We start from the raw sequence: 21828 nt of genomic DNA on the forward strand, positions 1-21828 counted from the left end.
GCAATTTTGAACAAAATGAAAACAAAACCCTAACAAGTAACTATCGCGGACTGTCATTGATAAATTGATAAATACATCATTGATAAATACATCGTGCAAAATTTTTAATACTATACTGCTGAATAGAATAACCGAATGGATCGACAACAACAATATTTTAAATGAGTATCAAGCCGGCTTTAGAAAACAATACTCTACTGTCGATAATATTTTTAATTTGATAAACATAGTCAACTTGAATAAATTGATGGGAAAAAAAACATATGCCTTTTTTGTTGATTTTTCGTGCGCTTTTGATATGATACCGAGAAACAGCTTGTTTTACAGACTATCTAGGCTTGTGCTGTCGTCTAAAATAGTAAGAATATTAAATCGTACATATAAAAACACAGAAAGTAAAATCTGGGATGGCAATACCCTCTCTAACACTTTTGCGGTTGAACTTGGTGTAAAACAAGGTTGTATTTTAAGCCCTTTACTATTTTCTTTGTACGTAAATGACCTTCCCGATGAGCTACCTGGCGGTGTAAATGTAGCAGGCACGAATGTCAAAATTTTACTATATGCAGAGTATATAGTCTTACTTTCGGATTCGCCTTTGGAATTACAACAAATGATTGATGCTTTATATGTTTACTGTTCAATTTGGAGCCTAAAAGTAAATTTAGATAAGTCTAAAATTCTTATATTTCGATCAACCACACTTGAAATGGCATTATGGAGCACAAGATATAGGAATCGTTAACAACTACAAATATCTTGGTATTATAATTGCATACAATTTATCATTCAAGAAACATCTGACTAGCAAGCTTTCTACCTCGAAGTTAGCAATAAACTCGACATGGTCAAAATATATATTAAATCCACAAATTTCGAAAAATAATAAAATAAAAATCTTTCATGCTGCCTCCAGATCTATAATGTTTTACGCTGCGCAAATATGGGGATATGAAAAATATGATGAAGTCGAAAAACTATTTCGGTTTTTTATTAAAAAAATGCTTTACTTGCCCGCCAATACTCCCAATTACATGTTGCACTTAGAAACTAACCACTCTGAAACTGCATTTTAATTACATCAATAATGTATTGAGGCTAAATCACAATCGCTTACCTCGAATCTTAGCTAAAAGTATCATATCACAAAATGTATACTGGGCAAAAAAGTGGTCTGATCATAAGCTTTTTTTTTTTTTAACTTTTTATTTATTTATTGAATCTGCCTATATCATTAGGCCTAACAATAAGTGATTAAATCTTATAACTAAAATTAAAACTAATTGCTCTCTAAAGAGAGCATTGTTTGATGGATGGACCACATCTTAGCGGGGTGGTAGATCTCCTCTACAAAGCCTTGATCTGGTTTGGCTCTGTGCGAGAAGCCGAGCAAGCGGATTTGGGTGTGATTGCAGTTTCAGTATATATTTATCGCGGACTTTCTTAAACTCATCCTTCACTAGTGGCACTTCCAAGTCCCTGTGGATGTTTTCATTTCTTATGTACCATGGTGCACCCGTCATGGTCCTAAGAATTTTCGACTGGGCCCTCTGTATAAGCTCAATACTGGAATTACTGGCCGTTCCCCACAATTGGATTCCATATGTCCAAATTGGTTTTAAAATGATTTTATACAGGGTGACTTTATAGTCCAGGCTTAACTTTGATTGGTCACTTATTAACCAGTGAAGGCTAGATGCTTTTAACTTCATGTGAAGTCTCTTGGTTTCTATATGACGGCGCCATGTAAGTCTTCTATCTAAGTGAATACCAAGGTATGTAACATAATCGGACTGAGGTATATTAACATTGTTAAGTGTGACAGGTGGACAGCATCCCCTCCTCAGTGTGAACGTAACATGTTTGCTTTTTAACTCATTTACACGTATTCTCCATTTGTTTAACCATGTTTCAACACATCTTAAGTAGCCATCTAGTACACTAGATGCTATATATGGGTTTTCATGCGAGCTAATAATTGCGGTGTCATCAGCAAATGTAGAAATAGTCAATTCATCGCTCGTAGGCAAATCAGAGGTGTAAATCAAATAGAGGGTAGGTCCAAGAACACTTCCTTGTGGTACTCCTGCTCCAATCCTATATTCTCTTGTCACGTAATCATTGTACTTAACTGTAAATATACGGTCCGATAGATAAGATTCCAATAGTTTATGAGTAGATGGTGGCAGCAAACATTTTATTTTATATACCAGTCCTTTGTGCCATACTTTGTCGAAGGCTTGAGCGACATCCAAAAATATAGCTGAACAATATTTCTTTAATTCAAAGGATTTTCTTATCTCTCCGGTTATACGATTAACTTGTTCTATTGTTCCGTGGCGTTCCCGGAAACCAAATTGATGAACTGGGATTATATTTTTCTCATGTAATAATGGTATGATTTTCTTTTGGAACACTTTTTCGAACAGTTTCGATAAGCAAGGAAGCAAGCTTATTGGTCTATAGGAGGATGGTACGGTCAAGTCCTTACCTGGCTTTGGTATCATTATTATCTGAGAAGTTTTCCAATTTGTCGGAAAAACTCCATGTTTAAAGATCGCATTAAATATTGTAGACAGCACAATTATTGCCACACTCGGTAGGTTTTTAATCATAGTAGGTGTAACAGAATCATTTCCAGGTGATTTTTTTTAATATTATATTATCCTTGATTACTTCGTTAATGTCTTCTGGGCTTATATCTAATATGTCATCATTAGATAATGTTGACACAGGTGGCTCTACAAGTTCAAAAACAGTAGTTGGCGAGTTTGGTTGAAAGACTGTACTGAAGTGATCGGCAAATATTTTAGCCTTTTCCTCCGTGCTGCGAGCCCAGGTGCCGTCAGCTTTCCTTAAAGGGCTTTGCCCCTCTACCGGTGGCTTGATATTTTTCGTTGCCTTCCAAAGGGAAAAATTTGTGTGTTTGGTATTTGTTAAACTTTGAATGTAATTTCTATTTCTGCGATCCTCCTCTAATTGAAGGGCTTTTTTCAGATTTTTACTAGCAGCAGACAGCCTCTGCTTTGCAGCAGGTTCTGAGTTTTCTCTTTTCTAAAAGAAGTCGTTCAATATCTGAGTTGGAAATGTGCATATCAGTTTTAGGAAATATTTGACTCTTTGAATGATTTAGAGCCGATACAATTAATGACGTAAAGTCATTGACACTTTTATCTACATCTTCCTCACACTGAATACAAAGATCTGTGTGGATATGACTGCTTATGTATTTCTTATATTTAAGCCAATTTGTTTTAAAGTAATATGTTTCAGTATGAAATTTTGAAATGTTAGTCCTCCCGTAATAAGAAACTATAATTGGGGAATGATCAGAAGATAAATCATATGACATTTCTGTAGATATTGAATTTCGATTAATATTTTTTGTTATGGCAAAGTCTATGAGATCAGGAATTTTTTTAGGATCAGCAGGCCAGTATGTTGGTTGTCCAGGGGACACAATATCCAGGCCATTGTTGCGATCAACTAATGCTTTATAAAGCTGTCTACCTCTGGGATTCATTAGTCGAGAGCCCCAGTAAGTGTGTTTGGCATTATAGTCGCCACATGCCAGAAAGCGACCTCCTAGCGTGCTAAAGAATTCTTCAAACTTCTCCTTGGTCATTGAAAAGCGTGGTGGGCAATAGATCGCGCTTATATTTAAATCTCCAGCAAAGCTTTCCAAATTAATGGATGTTGCCTGCATATAGTCTTTTGAGAATTCATCTAGGGGATAATGTTTTAAACGATTTCTGATCATAAGCGTAGCTAGACTATTACTCTGGGGTGGGCAAGTGCACTTCCCAAATAGTAAAAATAAAACTAAAATCATAGAGAAACATAGAGCGAAAACTAGAAAAAAACTCAAACGAAAAAATTACTCAAAATAATCACACACGAGTGTTGTTTTTGTTTTCACATAGTTTTTTCTACTAATAATTTTCACCACTTAGGTTTCTGACAACTGAATTAGGTCTTTGACAGGAGAGTTTTCGCTCTATGTCTATTCTCTATGACTAAAATATCACAAAAATTGAGTTTGCTAACATAACTACTTCATTTTCAATATTTAAAACTTCTAATTTATTTTATAAAATATTTTTTATATTTAAATGGGGTTTTTTTAGTTTTCCTCTTGATCTAAACATATGTACTATTTGTTCCTTATTATATTAGTTAGACAAAATACTATTTTTTAGTTGAAAAGATTTATTTATATCTAAACTCTCTATATTTAAAAATGTAATTTTGTATATATATACGCCATTGTATAAATATTATTATAAATAAAGAATTGAGTTGAAAAAAAAACTGCTAAATTTGAAAATCGTTCCTGAAGCATTGCACTACGTAACCATTGTTTTATTCTACGCATAGCTAAGAAACTTCTTTCGCAACTAGCAGAACTGATAGTAAGGCTTGTTGCGACTTGTAAAAGTATGTAAATGCTTGGAGAGATATTCTTGTCAATTTTGGATTTTATCTATCAATTATCATGCAAAACATGTAATTAATAATGAGTTCATCGGCGCCATCCAAATCTAATTCAAAGAAATTGTTAACAGCTTTAGGTAACGGAATGTTTTGGAATCGGTATTCGATATTAAAAATTATGCTATCTATTACTTGATTATACACATATATTTAACTTCCAATAATCAACTGAAGGAATAGAATCCGGCAAATACAGATTTTAGCTTTTACCTAATGTTGATTCTATATACATAAAAATCTTCAAGATCACTTTTAATTACAGCGCAATTTTTAATTACTGACTTACAATTTTCATATCTACAACTCCATCTAGTTGTGCAAAGGATGTTTATTATATTATATTATTATACTGATTAATTTGAAGAGCTTGGCTTAGGCTTTTTAAATCATTACTATGCTAAGAATGTTTGCGCTGATGATACATATGTGTGAACACGAATCCACAATAACTAAGTTTAGCCTGTCGGATATGTTAGCTTGTAAACCGTTTTTAAAACCAAACATTACATGTGTTCCGTTGTACGATTGGCATTGGAATATTTTTTTAACTTTTTGGGTTCCAAAAACCCCATGATTAATGTTCTAGGGCACTGGAATCTCTTAACGGAACAATCTACAAATCCAAAAAAATCTTTCTGCGACTTTCAAAATTTGTATCTGGGATGGGCATAAGCGAGTCTGGGGTGGTTTTGCCCACCCCAGGCCCCACCTATCTACGCCAGTGGGTCTGATCTCTGTATTTATCTAGGATTCTCTCCTCCTAACTCTGGCCAATCTTTGTGTGCCTATTGGAAACCTATTTTAAACCTACTTAGAACTAAAGAACGCGAAAATTACATTTTAAATGCAACAAACTCCCAGCATCATGATCTCTACTCACAACTTAACTTTAATGGTCACCGCAAATTTATCTACAGTATCTCAAGTATTATAATTAAAGCAAGGGGCGGACTACTAAACTTAAACGCTAGAAGCTTTAGTAACAACACTACTACTTTATGTACTATATGTAATCTTCGTGAACCTGAGAACACTTTCCACTTTATTGGTGTGTGCCCGATTTTTAATCAATTCAGGCTTCGCTTCCTTGGTAAACAACAATTTAATATAAGCGAGGTGCTAAATATGCTGAATGGGGTCAATTACAACAATCTATATAAATACATAAAAGTTTGCTTAAACTATAGAAAACTAATTGTAAATGAATTTGATTTCTAAATTTGAATTTTTAAAAAATTGTATTTATACTTTTTCCAACAATGAATTAAAATCATAACTATACCAATCAGGCTTACAACAAAAATGTTCAGCCTAATATAGATATGAATTATAAAATAATTGAATTATAAAAAACAAAATATTTATGTACACATTATATTTACATTTATCTATTAATAAATAATAATAATATCATATTTTTTACTATGCGTCGTATAAACATATGAGTTAGTTATTTATCCGTTTCAGATAATTTTAAGAATTTTGGCAACGATTTGTTAGTGCATATTTTTTAATTTGTTGCTCTTTACTGCATATTTTAGCATATTTTGCATATTTTTTCATATTTAACTCATAACGGCATATTTTTTTCATTATTTTGTTTTCTTAATATAATTTTATTGTTTTATTATTATAATTTTTCATTTCTATATTTTACTATTTTGTTAGGGTCCCATGATAATTGACCTAAGCTACTTAAAGAAAAAAATTATAGTATCTATAATCGACTTATCTTCATTGAATTTTCGTTGACTTAAGGCAGCTTAGTTCCATATAAGTATGTATTTGAATTAACCCAATAAGCATTTTTACTGGAACCCAAGGTCAAGGCAAGTGTAATTCAAGCCTTGTATTATAGTCATGCAATTGAATTACAGTTGTATTGCACTTAATTTAATTTTTCAAATATTTTTCAAGTTTAAAACATAATTACATTTGCATTCAAGTCAAATTCCAACAAAATGTTCAAATGCTTGAATTTTTGGGGCTTTGCTGCTTATTGCTTTTTTATTTTAGATTAAAAATATACAAACACAAATATCAAAATTTAACAAATAATAAAAAATACGTAAGGTAGCTTGAGGCAGTTATGGTTGGGCATTAGTCCCCATCCATACTGTGCAACATTTGCTGCAAAACATTTGAGTTTGATGATGAAAGGGAAATGAGGAATGGAAAAGGGTACTCTGGAGGAATGGAAAAGGGTACTTTCTGTTTCTGTGTTGTCACGAATGCAGTTTCAAGAGAGAATTTAAAAATGTTTTGCATCAAATGTTCCACAGTGTGGACCGGAACTTAAACTATTCAACAAATGTTCAGAATATTAATATCCATCGAAAACCTCGCGTTCAAAGCATTTTCATAGATATACAAAAATTGTAACGAAAATATTAAGAAATCATAAAAAAAAAATAAAAAAATAATAAATGGATATCAATTGTCGAAACAATGGATGAGAAAGGAAGAACCATAGGAAATGTGATGGTATTTTGAGTCCCAATGATAAAACTGCAACAAAAAGTTTTTTTTTATTTGCCGCAGTCTTAAATAGAACAAAACACTCCACTATTGTAAGACTTTTTGACATTTCTAAATCCATTGCAATTTTTTAATTAAAAATTACACGCTCTCCATAGAGTTTTTGAAACTTAATTTAAATGTTAAGAAAGTGGGTTTAAAGCTTTTTGTAGTATATAAACGTTTCGAGAAATTTATACGGAACATCCTCTCCCTACTGATCATGTAAACATTGGGGCACATGGATTGAGAATGAAAAATATTATGCTACTAATTATTAAAAAAAGTTTGAAGTATTAGTAATTTTAAAAGATGAGACGAATCAATTGATTAAAATTTTCTAAGAAACACTACGGAAATCTAAAACAAATATTTAGTTTGAAAATTTGAAAACTTAATTGAACCAAACTATTTTTGTGTAATGCCGAAGTCACCAAAATCGAAATTTAATGCTATAATAACCAATTATAATTAATGAGCTCAATATTTGTTTTACTTTTTATATATTTTACTAGCTATTACCCGCTACTTCGTTAGCATATATTTTGTTATTAAAATAAAAGTATATCAATGTACAATTAAAAAAATGTGTTACTTATGTAGCATTAAAGATCTTAACTTATCAAATTATTTGATTAGCAAATAACGTTTGTACATAATTACCAAAATATTTAATCGTCCTATTCCATCTGATACATATCTATTTAAATTAATTTAGCTAGGCCCATTATTATAGACTATTCAAAAAGTACCATAAGAATAATGAAAAATTACAATAAAGTCCCCACTTTTACATTTCCTTTCGCTTAGGTCCATATACGATTTATTTCATGATTTTATGTTCATTGGTGTAGAGAATATAAAAAGTTTCTAGGTCAATTGCTATAGAAAATTCAGAAATTATGATTAGAATAAAGAAAAAGTACTATAAAGTACTACCATAAGAATAAAAAAGTACCATATATTTTTAAAAAAAGTCAAACTTTTAATCACTCAGTTCCATATATGCTAAATTTCATTATATCTAATCATATTATTGTAGAAAATTCAAAAATTACCGTTAGAATAAAGAAAATGTATCATAATGTCACTACTAGTAGATTCGGGTCCATATAAACTTCTATAATGTTTCTAAGTTCATTGGTGATGAAAATAGAAAATGTTACATTCTAATAAATAAAAAGTACCACTTTGAATTCTCACTCACATAGAACCATATATGCTTAATTTTATGTTTATTGGTCCATTATTATAGAAAATTCAAAAAGGACCCATGAGAATAAAGAAAAAGTACCATGAAGTATGCCCTTGAATTTTCACTCACTTGGGACCATATACGCCTAATTTCATATTCTATGTCCATTATTGTAGAAAATTCAAATAGTACCATTAGAATATATAAAAAGTACCAAAAAGCCCCCGGGTCCATATAACCTTCATATCATGTTTCTAGGTCCATTGGTGAAGAAATTACAAAAAGTACCATTCCAATAAAGAAAAAGCACCAAAAAGTCTCCCCCTAGAATTCTCACTCACTTAGGACAATGTATTCTTAATTTTATATTTCTAATGGTACTTAGTTATAGAAAATGCAAAAAAGTACCATTCGAATAAAGAAAAAGTACCATGAATTTTCCGCTTGAATTTTCACTCGCTTAGGACCATATACGCTTAAATTAATATTTATATGTCCATTATTACAGAAAATTTAAAAAGAAACCATTAGAATATAGAAAAAGTACTAGAAAGCAGCCACTTGTGGATTCCCACTCACTCGGGTCCGTATAACCTTTATTTCATGTTTCTAGGTTCATTGCTGAAGAAATTACAAAAAGTACCATTCGTATAAAGAAAAGGTACCAAAAAGTCAACCCCTAGAATTCTCACTCACTTAGAACCATATATGCTTAATTTCATGTTTTTAAGTCCATTGTTATAGAAAATTCAAAAAGTACCATTAGAAGAATAAAAAAGTACCTGTAGTTCAGTTCTCACATTTTGGTACCTAAATATTATCCCCTATTCCTAACACTAACTTCACTCAGATACATATCAGTTAACTTTAATGTCGATAAGTGAAATAATTTAAAATATTAAAAATGTACCATTAGGAGAAAAGTACCAATTTCCACCACTCAAGTTCGAAATTTAAAAATATTCCATTTTGCCAAAATTGTTTATGCTACAGACATGACTAAACGATTAAAATCTGAGTTAATGTGCCCAAAAAAAATATGTTTTAAAAAGAGTACCAAACTGTTTACCCGGATTTGGCCCAATATACACCTTGGCACTCGAGTTCCAAATAACACCCTATTAGTTAATATTTGTATGAATCCAGGAACGAATGTTAAAAAAATTATCAAAATTGTCAAATTATAGAAAAACATATTTTATGAAAAAGTACCAAAAATAAACACAATTTTTATCGCTTAAGGGTTCGAATTTCCAAAAAGTACCAAACTCATATTTTTTTATATGTAAAGAATACGATTTAAATTTGTTTCTATGTTTATTGGTTTAAAAGATACATAGGGTGCTAAAAAAGTACCAAAATAAAGTTTTTACCCGTTTTCTCCCCTAAAAGGTTCGAATTTCGAAAAAGTACAAAGCACCTGTCAGCTTATTTTTTAAATGGAGTAACATGCAATTTTAAATTTTTTTTGTATCTTTATCAGTATTGAAGATATAAGGTTACCGAATTTACCCGTTTTTACCCTTTTTTAGCCCCTAAACTTTCGAATTTCCAAAAATCCCTTATCAGATCGTTTTGGGGAGGAAGGAACTCACAGTTAAAATTTCATGATTTTAGCTTCAGTCGTTTGGGCTGTGCGATGATGAATCAGTCAGTTAGTGAGTCAGTAACGTTACTTTTTTATATATATAGATTAATACAACTTCATAATAAAACAATAAGCAACTATTGTTAAGGTCATATTTTTATATTTTAAGAGCATATTTTTCATTTTTAAGTGCTTATTTTATGTTGCCGTTTTGGTTATTTATAACCAAAATTTATACTAATTATAACTTTCTGTTAAGTCAGTATGTTTTTGAATTTAAAATTTACATTTGATATGTTAGTAACATTTTGCATGAAAGATATGAAAAAAACGTAAAAATTTTTCAAATGGGGTTTGTGGTTTGTGGAACTTCTGAGGAGTAAATAAAGGCTTTTTATATAAGTATTTGATATTTTTGAAAGCGTTAGGACTTGAAGATTTATATTTCAGTAAAATTTTGACATTTTTTATTTTCAAATACCGAAATTCCTAAACCGGGCAAAATGTGATCCAAAAACTGAGTTTTTTTAGAAATGTGCCTTTTGTGACGCTATTTACTGTGTGATAGTTAAAAAATTTTTGTAGATATTTAAGAAGCATATAGAGTTATACAAATATGAAACTTTTTTGAGAATCGGTGTTTTTACTCAAGTTTGGATAGGTCTGGGATGTGTTGTGTTCGCTTAAGTGAGCCAAAATTTACTTTACACGATTTTGCATTAAATTCTCTTTACCGATCATATAAAAATTGTATATAGTCCCGAAGAAAATTTTTTTACAAAAGAAAAAATATATAGGCCTTTTTGGGGAAAAAACCTTAAAAATACGGCACTTTTTACATGTTATATCGCCAATATAGGTGATATTTTAAAAAAAAATCCGAACCTCCGTAGGCCCGCCACATCTAAAAAACCATAAAAAGATCAAGCAAAATTTTAAAAAAAAAATAAATAAACCTAAATATCTCTTCAACTAATAGAGATAACCTAACACTATTTATATTTTAAATTTCAGCTCATTCGGATCATAAATAGATTTTTGCCAATTTTTTAAAAAAAATTGAGACCCGAAGTGACCAACTTTGAGGGGCAACGCACTGCATTTTTAGCATTTTTTCAGCTATTAAGAACTTATTTTCATAATATTCTAAATGTTGAAACCTTGACATAAAATTTATCTTGAAGTATAAAAACCTGTGTAAAATGTATTAAAAAAAATTAAATTTCAAACTTCTGTTCATATTTTTTTAAAAAAGTTAAAAAAATTACGTCTGTAATAATATTTTTTTGGTTACTTTATTAGCATTTTGGTTATTTTTTTTTTAATCAAACATGGTTACAAATATTTTAAGGTTGTGGCAACACTGCGCATAATACACTTTTTTAGAGCATATTTTTGGTTGCCCTGTTTATAATAAATCATTATTAAGATTTAGCTTAATTTCTAGAATTATGCGGAATTTACTTTTAAATAGTTTCATTATGTGCAATTTATTCTGAAAAAGTTTTTAAGTATACTCATCGATCTCTACTATATAGAATGAATATAAAATATGCACAAAAACATGAGATTTATTAATTTCAGTCCCAAATTTTAAAAACCGGTTAACCGAGTTATAAAAACCGGATAAACCGGTTAACCGAAAATCATCATTTTAAATTAACCAGTTCGCAAAAAACTGAGATTTCGAAGAAAACCCGGTTTTTCGGTTAACCGGTTTATAAACACTAGCCCAGAGGTTTAAATAATTTGGTATTTCGAGAACTGTTAGAGATATTGATACGAAATTTCACAAGTTTGGAGCTAAAAAGTAATATGCATCCAAAGTTGGAACATGTAAAAAGCCCATATATTTTTTCTTTTGTAATCAAAAATTTTCTTCGGGACTATATACAATTTTTATATGATCCGGAAGGATAACTTAATGCGTGTAAAGTAAAATTTGGCCCACTTAAGCTGACATAGCATCACCCAGACCTTTTCAAACTTGGCCAATTTAAAAAAACAAAATCGGTTTGATTAAAAAATTTTAAAAAGGCAAAGCACCGATCCTCGAAAAGCTCCATATTTGTATAATCCTATATGTTTCTTAAATACTTACAAAGGTTTTTTACTATCACACCGTAAATAAAGTAGGCACTTTTCTAAAAAAAACTCAGTTTTTGGAACTCATTTTGCCCGTTATAGGAATTTCGGTATTTGAAAATAAAATATGTTAAAAATTCGAATGCCATTGTGTCTATATTAGTTCCAAATATTGAATATTTTTTTTTATGAATATTTTATGAAAAATTTGCTAATGAACGATATTAAGAATTTGTTCATAGTATTTATGTAAAATTTCTTAAATTACAAAAAAATACTTGGTGTATTTATGAAAATATTCATAATAATTATGAAAAAAGACTTTTTATTTATGAAATATTTCATAAAAAATTTTCCAATGTACTAAATCCTATTATTAATGAACTTCTTCATAAATATAAAGAATACTGTTTTTTTAAATGCGTTCATAAATATAAAAACTTGCTCATAGTATAAATGAAAATGCGTCCTACAATTTTATGAATAGTTTCATAATATTTATGAAGTTTTTTCAAATTTATTACATATTTTTGTAGTTTTTCCAACTTAAATTTTATGAATGTTTCATAATATTTATGAAACTTTTAATACCTTTTTAGTTTAAATTAAAAATATTATAAATAAATTTTTTTTTTTCATATTTTATTTATTGTATCTTCACAAAATAATGTGAACTATCAATAATTTGTTCAAATCTTAAATCTAAATATTATTTTTTATTTACTTCCCACCACAGTTGGACGAAAAATTATGTTTAATTTATAGATTCTATCATAAGCGCAGGTCTGTTGGATTCCTTCTTCTTAGTCGGATGTAGCCATTTTTATTATTGTGTTATCGTAACCAGCCAGCAGGGACCTGCGCCGAATCCTTAAGAGTCGGTTAAGCCGAGCCGCCGAGTCGTGATATATTAGGACATTATGACAATATGACTGATAAGAGACGTTGTGAATTGACCAAATATATATATATATATATCTATATACAAAATAAAGTAGGCACTTTTCTAAAAAAAACTCAGTTTTTGGAACTCATTTTGCCCGTTATAGGAATTTCGGTATTTGAAAATAAAATATGTTAAAAATTCGAATGCCATTGTGTCTATATTAGTTCCAAATATTGAATATTTTTTTTTATGAATATTTTATGAAAAATTTGCTAATGAACGATATTAAGAATTTGTTCATAGTATTTATGTAAAATTTCTTAAATTACAAAAAAATACTTGGTGTATTTATGAAAATATTCATAATAATTATGAAAAAAGACTTTTTATTTATGAAATATTTCATAAAAAATTTTCCAATGTACTAAATCCTATTATTAATGAACTTCTTCATAAATATAAAGAATACTGTTTTTTTAAATGCGTTCATAAATATAAAAACTTGCTCATAGTATAAATGAAAATGCGTCCTACAATTTTATGAATAGTTTCATAATATTTATGAAGTTTTTTCAAATTTATTACATATTTTTGTAGTTTTTCCAACTTAAATTTTATGAATGTTTCATAATATTTATGAAACTTTTAATACCTTTTTAGTTTAAATTAAAAATATTATAAATAAATTTTTTTTTTTTTTCATATTTTATTTATTGTATCTTCACAAAATAATGTGAACTATCAATAATTTGTTCAAATCTTAAATCTAAATATTATTTTTTATTTACTTCCCACCACAGTTGGACGAAAAATTATGTTTAATTTATAGATCCTATCATAAGCGCAGGTCTGTTGGATTCCTTCTTCTTAGTCGGATGTAGCCATTTTTATTATTGTGTTATCGTAACCGGTACCGTGAAATAATTCCCAAATGAAATAACTCCCCACGAAAAGATGAAATAACACCCAACAAATTTTTCATACAACTTAGGACTTATTTCATTATGAAACAACTCCTAACGCATGGGAAGTTATTTCATAATTTTTTGTTGGGAATTATTTCATAATGCAATAACTCCCAATGAAACAACTCCCAATGAAATTTTTGTTGGGTTTTATTTCATTTTATTTTGGGAATTAGGAGTTATTTCACTGTATTGGGTGTTATTTCATTTTCATTTGCAAAAGAAGAACCCATAAATATCAAAAACTGGCTTCACTCAGAAAAGTTTTTTGCATTGCCGGCCTTCGGCCGTGCGCAAAGGTTTTCTCCTCTGGGGTGTATCAAAAACCGGCTTCGCTCAAAAAAGATTCTTTTTACATCGTCGGCCTTTGTCAGGTTGCAACGATTTCTTAATCTGGTGCGAAATGAAAATCGGCTTTCTGAAATATTATAAAACCTTTCTGGAATGAAAAATATCTTTTCTGAGCGAAGCCATATTTTGATACACCCCGAAGAAGAAAACCTTAGCAATGCAAAACAAATTTTTTGAGTGAAGCCAGTTTTTGACACATCCCAGAGGAGTAAAACTTTGCGCTACGGTATAGGCCCGCAATGCAAAAAATGGTAAGCGAAGAATAATTTCACTTTTGTAGTTCCTTTTATTAAATTACATAAATAAATTGCTTCGGGTTGGGAATTATTTAATTTCTATTGGGATTTATTTCATTGGGAGTTATTTCGCTTTTTTCGGACTAATATTTTTAAAATTATGAAATCGCCGATTATTGGGAGTAATTTCATTTTACCCTTTGGTAGTTATTTCATTTTTTAAGTTTGGGAATTACTTCATTTTTGATGGGATTTATTTCATTGGGAGTTATTTCATTTGGGAGCTATTTCACGGTACCATCGTAACCAGCCAGCAGGGACCTGCGCCGAATCCTTAAGAGTCGGTTAAGCCGTGCCGCCGAGTCGTGATATATTAGGACATTATGACAATATGACTGATAAGAGACGTTGTGAATTGACCAAATATATATATATATATATATATATATATATATATATATATATATATATATATATATATATATATATATATATATATATATATATCTATATACAATATTTCTAATTTGTATTCTGTTTTTAGGTGATACTGTGCAAAGAGCTGAAGATGAACATGTTACTATTGTGCAATCAATAATGGATAAATGTATGCGAAAAGAATCTTTAATAAACGAACTTTATTTGCAACTTATTAAACAAACAACTGATCATCCGGATCCCAATTCAAGGGTAAATCTTCGTCATTGGGCACTGTTGTCATTAGTGTGTAGTGTAGTTTTACCTTCAGTAAAAACTATTCGCAAATATTTGATAAGTCATTTAAAAAGATGTGCCAGTGATTATATAACAGAGGAAGGAAAATACGCTCGTTTCGCAGAAAAGGTAATAATAATTTCTAACATGTAATTCTATGTGCACACATTTTCAAATCATACATAGTAAATATGAAATTGATTTCAATTCTGGAATAAAAGTTGAGTACTTAGTAACAAGTAACTTATTTAATGTACATATTTTTAGTTTTATGACGTATTACTTAAAACGAAGTTTTTATATTAAAATGCTTCCTTATTTTTTATTCATAATTATTTTATATATTTGATTAGGCTATAATTTTTATTGATTACACTGTCCAACAGCATTTTTGGAACAGACTAGTGAATTCTGAAAGGGCATGTTGAGTAGATCATTTTTGTAGAATAAACTTATAGTCCAGCTGATTTGAATTTGTTTTTTCGAAGGTAGCTAAAATTAGTAAAATATTACCTTTTGGTAAGATTAAGAAAAAATATAATTCTTGAAAAAATCCGTGCAAGGACACGGGTACCTCCCATATATCCTGAACATATAATTTTGAATAAAATTCACAGTTATAATCCTAACATTTTAAAATTTGGTTATAATCAATTAAATAAAATTATTGTTGTTTGTGAACTTTTTTATTACAATCGCAGCAAGGATTCGGGTGGCTGCCATACAACCTTTTCCTTAAAAACCCTATAAACTTGAACAAATTTTTAATTTTCAGAAATTATTGTTCTCTAATAATATGAGATGCAAAATTATGAAAATTTCATGGGGAGGATATTCATAATTCCAAGACATCAAGATTTCAATATCCTGTATAACATCTAATTTTTTTTAAAAAATTCGTAAAAATCGTTTTTTATTTTGGAACCAAGCATTAATTTAATAGTGAAATATTTTCTAAATTCGGAAGGACGAATGGACAGATATTTTCAAATGTTCATAGACTTATGGTTCAGCTGTAATATTAAAAACTGGATGTTGGATTATACTTTAAGTGTTCCTAATATCTCAACCTAAGGATATGTTATATACAATTATTGAGATACTTACATTTACGGTAAAAATTTATTATTTATGGGTGCCATCAAAAACAATTTTTTTTAAAGTTCTAGTCAATACGGACAAATAATGATTTCACATCAGAATAAATAAGAGATAAGCATTAGATAAAATTAAAGAAAAATTAAAATTAATTGACGTTTTTTTCAAAATTAAATCAAACTTTGGCATTTTTTTGGATTTCAGCAAAAAACATACAATATAAAGAACCAAATAAAGACCTATTAATACACTTTATGCCATTAAACTATTTTTGTTAAATAACGCAATATTTCTTAGTTATTTAAAAGAAAAAACGGTATTATTTTATAAAAAACCAAAAATCTGGAGCTATTTCCCCAAAACATCAAATTGAAAATTTACGAAATGTGAATTTATACAAACAAAAACTAAATTTTAATAGTTTTCATACGAAAGGACAACTAATTATTACATTTTCTTATAGATAATACTTGAGGCTAGGCTTGCCTGACGTACTGTTTTCAGCAGTACGCGTACTTTTTTTTAGTTTTTGTACTTTTAACTGCATAACCCCTAAAGAAGTACGCAAATGTACTTCTTTTTAGTATCTGTACTTCTTTTTGTACTATTTTTCTACCTTTTTTGTACTTTCACCATAATTTTATAGAGGTAAACTTATCAGTTAAACGACAAATTTAAACAACAGCAGGATGAAAAATTCTATGGGTTTTTAGCCGAACGTATATGTAGCAGTTGCAATAATCAGCAAGAGATTTGTCTTTTTAAAAAACGCACAGCAGAGTTTTTATAGAATATAAGTACTTATATAAAAGATCGTTTCAATTTAGAAAATAATAAGTTTGAAAAACTTTCAATTTTCCATCTTAATTCAAAGATTTCTTTTCATGAATTTGAAGAAATAATTACATTGGCGCATATTCATAAACGATCACCAAGTGTTAACTTTTTTAAGTACCTATTTATGTTATTCACAATTGGTTACTTTCAGCACAATTAGTTAGCACTTAATCGTGGGTAAAGTTGTAACTAAAAGCCAACTAACTAATACATTAAAAAAAAAAAAAGGTGATTGATTTATTTTTTATACATCTATACAAAAAGAAAATAATCTAGAATTTTTAGTTTAATGTTTAATTTTTGGAGGAAGGAACGAAATAAACTTTTAATAGAAAATTTAGAAAGCGAGTTAATAATAAAAACAAACTTTGAATACTATTTTTTGTTAGTTTTTTTTATTGAATTAAATAAATTTTGAAAATAAACAATTGTACTTAGAGTATCCAAAACCGAAACCGAAACCGAAAACCGGTCAACCGGTTTTTTCATCTTTGTAAACTCGACCGGTTTCGGTTTTCTTTAACATTCCGGTTGTTTGAAAAACCGGTTTTTGTAAGACGGTTAACCGGTTTTAATGAAATGTATTTTCAAAAGCTCATTTCAACATATTTTTGAAAAACTTTGATACCATTTTTAAAAATATTGATTCATTTTATGCAAAATTGTAGCATTTAGCAATATTTCGAAAAATATATAAGACAATTGCATTAAGAATTCCAAAATTTTAAATTAGCGTATTTTTCATATTGAATAAAAATTTAATATAAACCGGATAATCGGTTTTTTTAAAAGATAAAAATCAAAACCGGTTTTTTCAAAAACACACTTTTTCGGTTAAACCGGAAACCGGTTTTTTAAATTTGTCGGTTTTTTTGGACACTCTAATTGTACTGCTTTTTTAGCTTAGATGTACGTTTTTTGACAATTTCAAATCTGGCAAGCCTACTTAAGGATATTCTATAGTAAAACATAATGGCCCATAATCATAGTCAAACACTAAAGTCGGTTCTTTTTAAAATCAACATTAAAATAAAAACCAGCTTTTTATTACCATAGTCATAATTAAAGCATGTTTTAAATTGAACCGACTTTAACTGGGTGCCACCGCAAATGTAGAAAATATTTTCATACAATATACAACAAAAAACAGACAAGTGGCAACGCTGAACAACTGACATACAAAAAAACCAAAAAACGTAAACAATATAAGTAACCGGGACATCTAAAGAAAGAAAGTTGTTTGTTGTGGAAAAATGGAAAAGATAAGATTAATTAATAATAACTACGATATTTTGGTACTAATTTTATTGATAACTGTTCAATAATTGCAAAATCTCTACCAATATCTTGTAAATTAAAAAAATTTTACTTTGTGATGAACTTTTTCACTCGGCGAAGAACAGCTGATGCTGTTGTTAAACGAGTTAAAAACAACTTCAGCTAGTTTGATATTTAGAGTCGATTTCAGCATCAGAAGTATACTTTAACTAGTCTATGATAGACCTTAAGTCCACTCTTAAGTAAAGTCGAGTTTAATTCTCTTAAAATGTACTTTATTTTGACTATGATTATGGGCCAATCAAAATAGATTAACATATAGTTTTAGAATTTCAGGCTTACAATAAAAAAATGTTAATTATTTAAAATTGCGCAGATCTTTTTTTTTGACAAAAACATTTTGCATAATTCCACATTCATATTCTTTCATTTGCCGTCAATCGCAAGTTTATATCTTTTAAAACGAACTATTAACAATTATTTTAGTTAACCATAAAAAAATATATTTTTCTCCATAAAATTTATGTTGAAAATATACTAAGTTTAGCGACCTCTAGTGACGAAAAACAAAGATATTTATAAAAAAATCTTTTTTATACGAATGCGTTATTTAGTTGTCTATTCAAAAATATAAATTTCATTAACATCAATGACACAGTGGGGGAAAAAAAAGTGGAAATAAATCTGTAACTTCTAAACAAATTTTTTAAAATAAATTTTAATAAAATTTCCCATGGCTATAGAGGAAGTGTTGATAAGTTTATGTTTTGAATTTGGACTTATAACACCAAGGCGGGGCCGAGCCACAATGCCCCTAAGTGGGGAACCTCGTGTATATCAAAAATTAAAAATGATGCCAAATTTTTGTTTGCAATCGGATTTGAAAGATTTATATATATATGGAATCTACTAGACGATATCTACAAAAAACATTGCTTTATCCGTATATTATCTCTTATAGTTCACGAGTTATTCGGATTTGAAAATTAAAATTTTATTTACCTACCTTGGTCTGGTTTTTTGCTAATAACGGATCCAATCCGTATATTATCTCTTATAGTTCACGAGTTATTCGGATTTGAAAAGTAAAATTTTATTTACCTACCTTGGTCTGGTTTTTTGCTAATAACGGATCCAATTCTTTCCCGATTTTCTTGAAGTATAATTTTTTGAATTAACAAGTATGTATCAATAATAGTAAGAAAGAATTGTTTAAAAACATCTAGTGAGTCAAAAGTTATGTGCAAGTTAATAAATTTTGTATTTTGTTTATTAAAAAAATACAACTTTATTGATTCAATTCTTAATTAGAACTAACAAAAATTGTTTAATTTATTCTTACAATAACTTTAAATGAAATATTAATTTGCATGGTAATGAAGAATGTAATTGTTTTGCAACACGTCTGGAGCTGCGTTAGCAGTTTTTATTATTTCGCAAATATTTATATTAGGGGTATTCAACTTTTTTTGTGTTAACACCTCCCCTCTTAATTCCGAACGTCCTCGTTCGTCAAAAGTAAGGAATATCCGCGATTCTTGTTATGCCGTTATGTTCTGATTGCTTCCTTTCTGACAATTCAGGCATGGATGTGTGAATCGATGGAATTGTATTAATTACCGTAGGAATGATCACCGATCTGGTATTCCTTTTGCAAGGTTTCATCTTGATCAGTAACGCGACTATGGAGGATATCGCAACTAGGAAAAATCCGAAATTTACTGCAAAGCCTTTTGTATGTTTAATATCTAGCAAATCAATTTCTTCTGTGTTATTTGTTCTTATTTCTTTTACCATTTCCAGGGATAAGGTTTCCTCTATATGTTGGTTCAAATGGTAATGGTTGCAATTGTGTCCTATCGAAAAAGTTGTAGATTTTATCATTTATAATTACATTAGTATTAGAGAATTGCATCACATAAGTCCCATTTAGATTATGTGGTTCATTTTTAATGAGAATTGTGCCATTAAATTGGTTTAGAAAAAGCGTTCCGGTGCTACTTCTTCGATAGAGGGGGTACCTCGGTTATCTATCAAACTGCAAATTGCGGGTTTACTTTGGATTAAATCTGCTAAACACGTGTCAGTTTCCAAGTTGTCCAAATTATTTCGATTGCAAACAGTAATATTATTATAACTTTTACAATCATTTTTCATACCATACATTACATTATCGCATATAAGAATGTTTTTATATATTACTTTATTTATAAATTTTCCAAATGTTATTGGTCTTACTATAATTTTGTTACATGCATTAACATTTCTCATTGAAATGCTTATTATGTAGATAAGTGAATTATGATCTGAAGCTATTTTTTTTAATCGGCAAATTCAAATGCCGGTTCTATGTTTACAAAAGGTATAAAATCTTCACTAATGATTTCTTTAACAATATTTATTTCATTAGATGTAAGTATGAATGAGTTAACTACGCCTACTTTCGCCCAATGTATGGCGTGTTGGATATTTATAATTTCTTCTTTTATAATATGTCACTTATATTTTAATAGTGTTATTAATTGTTCTTTTAAAGAATTATTATTACTATTATTCTTTTTAAATGTTTCCAATAATTTATTCGTTATACGTGTAAGATCATTAACTTTTTCTATTGTTAATTTGTTAATTACTACTTCTATTTTTATTTCTCAGCAGTCTGTTTGTTTTTTGGTTTAGGATTTCAAGATCTTCGTGGTCGGGGTTTCCCGCTATCCATTTCCAAGCGTAACCGATAAAGTTTAAGGAACTTTTTGTTTTCGGTTTCAATCGGTCTAAGTAAGCCTGTAGTTCTGTCAATTAATGGTCAGTAAAGGGTGGAGAATATGAGATGGACCAACGTCTTTATGTAGGGTTTCGTCTTTGGATGATACCTAGTCTAGTTTTTTCCAATTCTTGGGGATCTGTTGTAACTCTACCTAAAAAAATGCGTCAAAGGGTTTTCTATTCGTAGTTGAATGTACAGAATTATTGTATTCGTAAGCAGCCATATGTAAAATTTCCGAAAATGTATTATGAGAGTTTCCTGCTTTTATGCAACGCATCAATTCTGACAGCGTTGAGTGGAATCTCTCGATCTGTCCATTTACGCTACTACTGTATGGGGGTATCCTGAATACTTTTATCTTATACTGATTTTCTAGCATGAAAATTATTGAAGTTGAATTAAATGATTTCTCATTATCCACGACTACTATTTGTGGCATATCAAAGGAAAGTAACATCTCTCTAAGTGGCTCTTCAATATCTTCAGCAGCTCGAGATCTTAATATTTTAACCTGGGCAAATTTAGAAAGTTTGTCTATAGCGGTAAGTATGGTTTTCTTTTCTGTGATGAAAATGTCAATGTGTATGATCTGTCCGGGGTAATGTGGAATAGGTGTTTCCTGAATTGCAATCTTGTTAGGGTGTCTATCGTATTTATTTTCTTTACAGATTTTTGTTTTCCACGCTATTTATATGAGCTCTGTTATGCTCATTTATTATTTCATGTTCTTGTTCCTCTTTATTCTTTAGATCTGTTACAATGTTCCGAGAATATTTAACTCTGTATTGTGTAAAGTTTTCTCTATAAATTTCTTGCA

General features: G+C 29.4%; 1 protein-coding gene across 1 annotated transcript in view; it reads left to right on the forward strand.

Annotated features, from left to right (window-relative positions):
- Nucleotides 1–21828, forward strand: part of Myo81F (Myosin 81F) — a 708752-nt gene that overhangs the window by 368783 nt on the left and 318141 nt on the right. The window contains exon 7 of the mRNA XM_065514962.1: nucleotides 14862–15160. Coding sequence (XP_065371034.1) covers nucleotides 14862–15160 — 299 coding nt within the window. The remainder of the gene's footprint in view (nucleotides 1–14861; nucleotides 15161–21828) is intronic.

This window comes from Calliphora vicina, chromosome 1 (assembly GCF_958450345.1).
Source record: "Calliphora vicina chromosome 1, idCalVici1.1, whole genome shotgun sequence".
NCBI lineage: Eukaryota > Metazoa > Arthropoda > Insecta > Diptera > Calliphoridae > Calliphora > Calliphora vicina.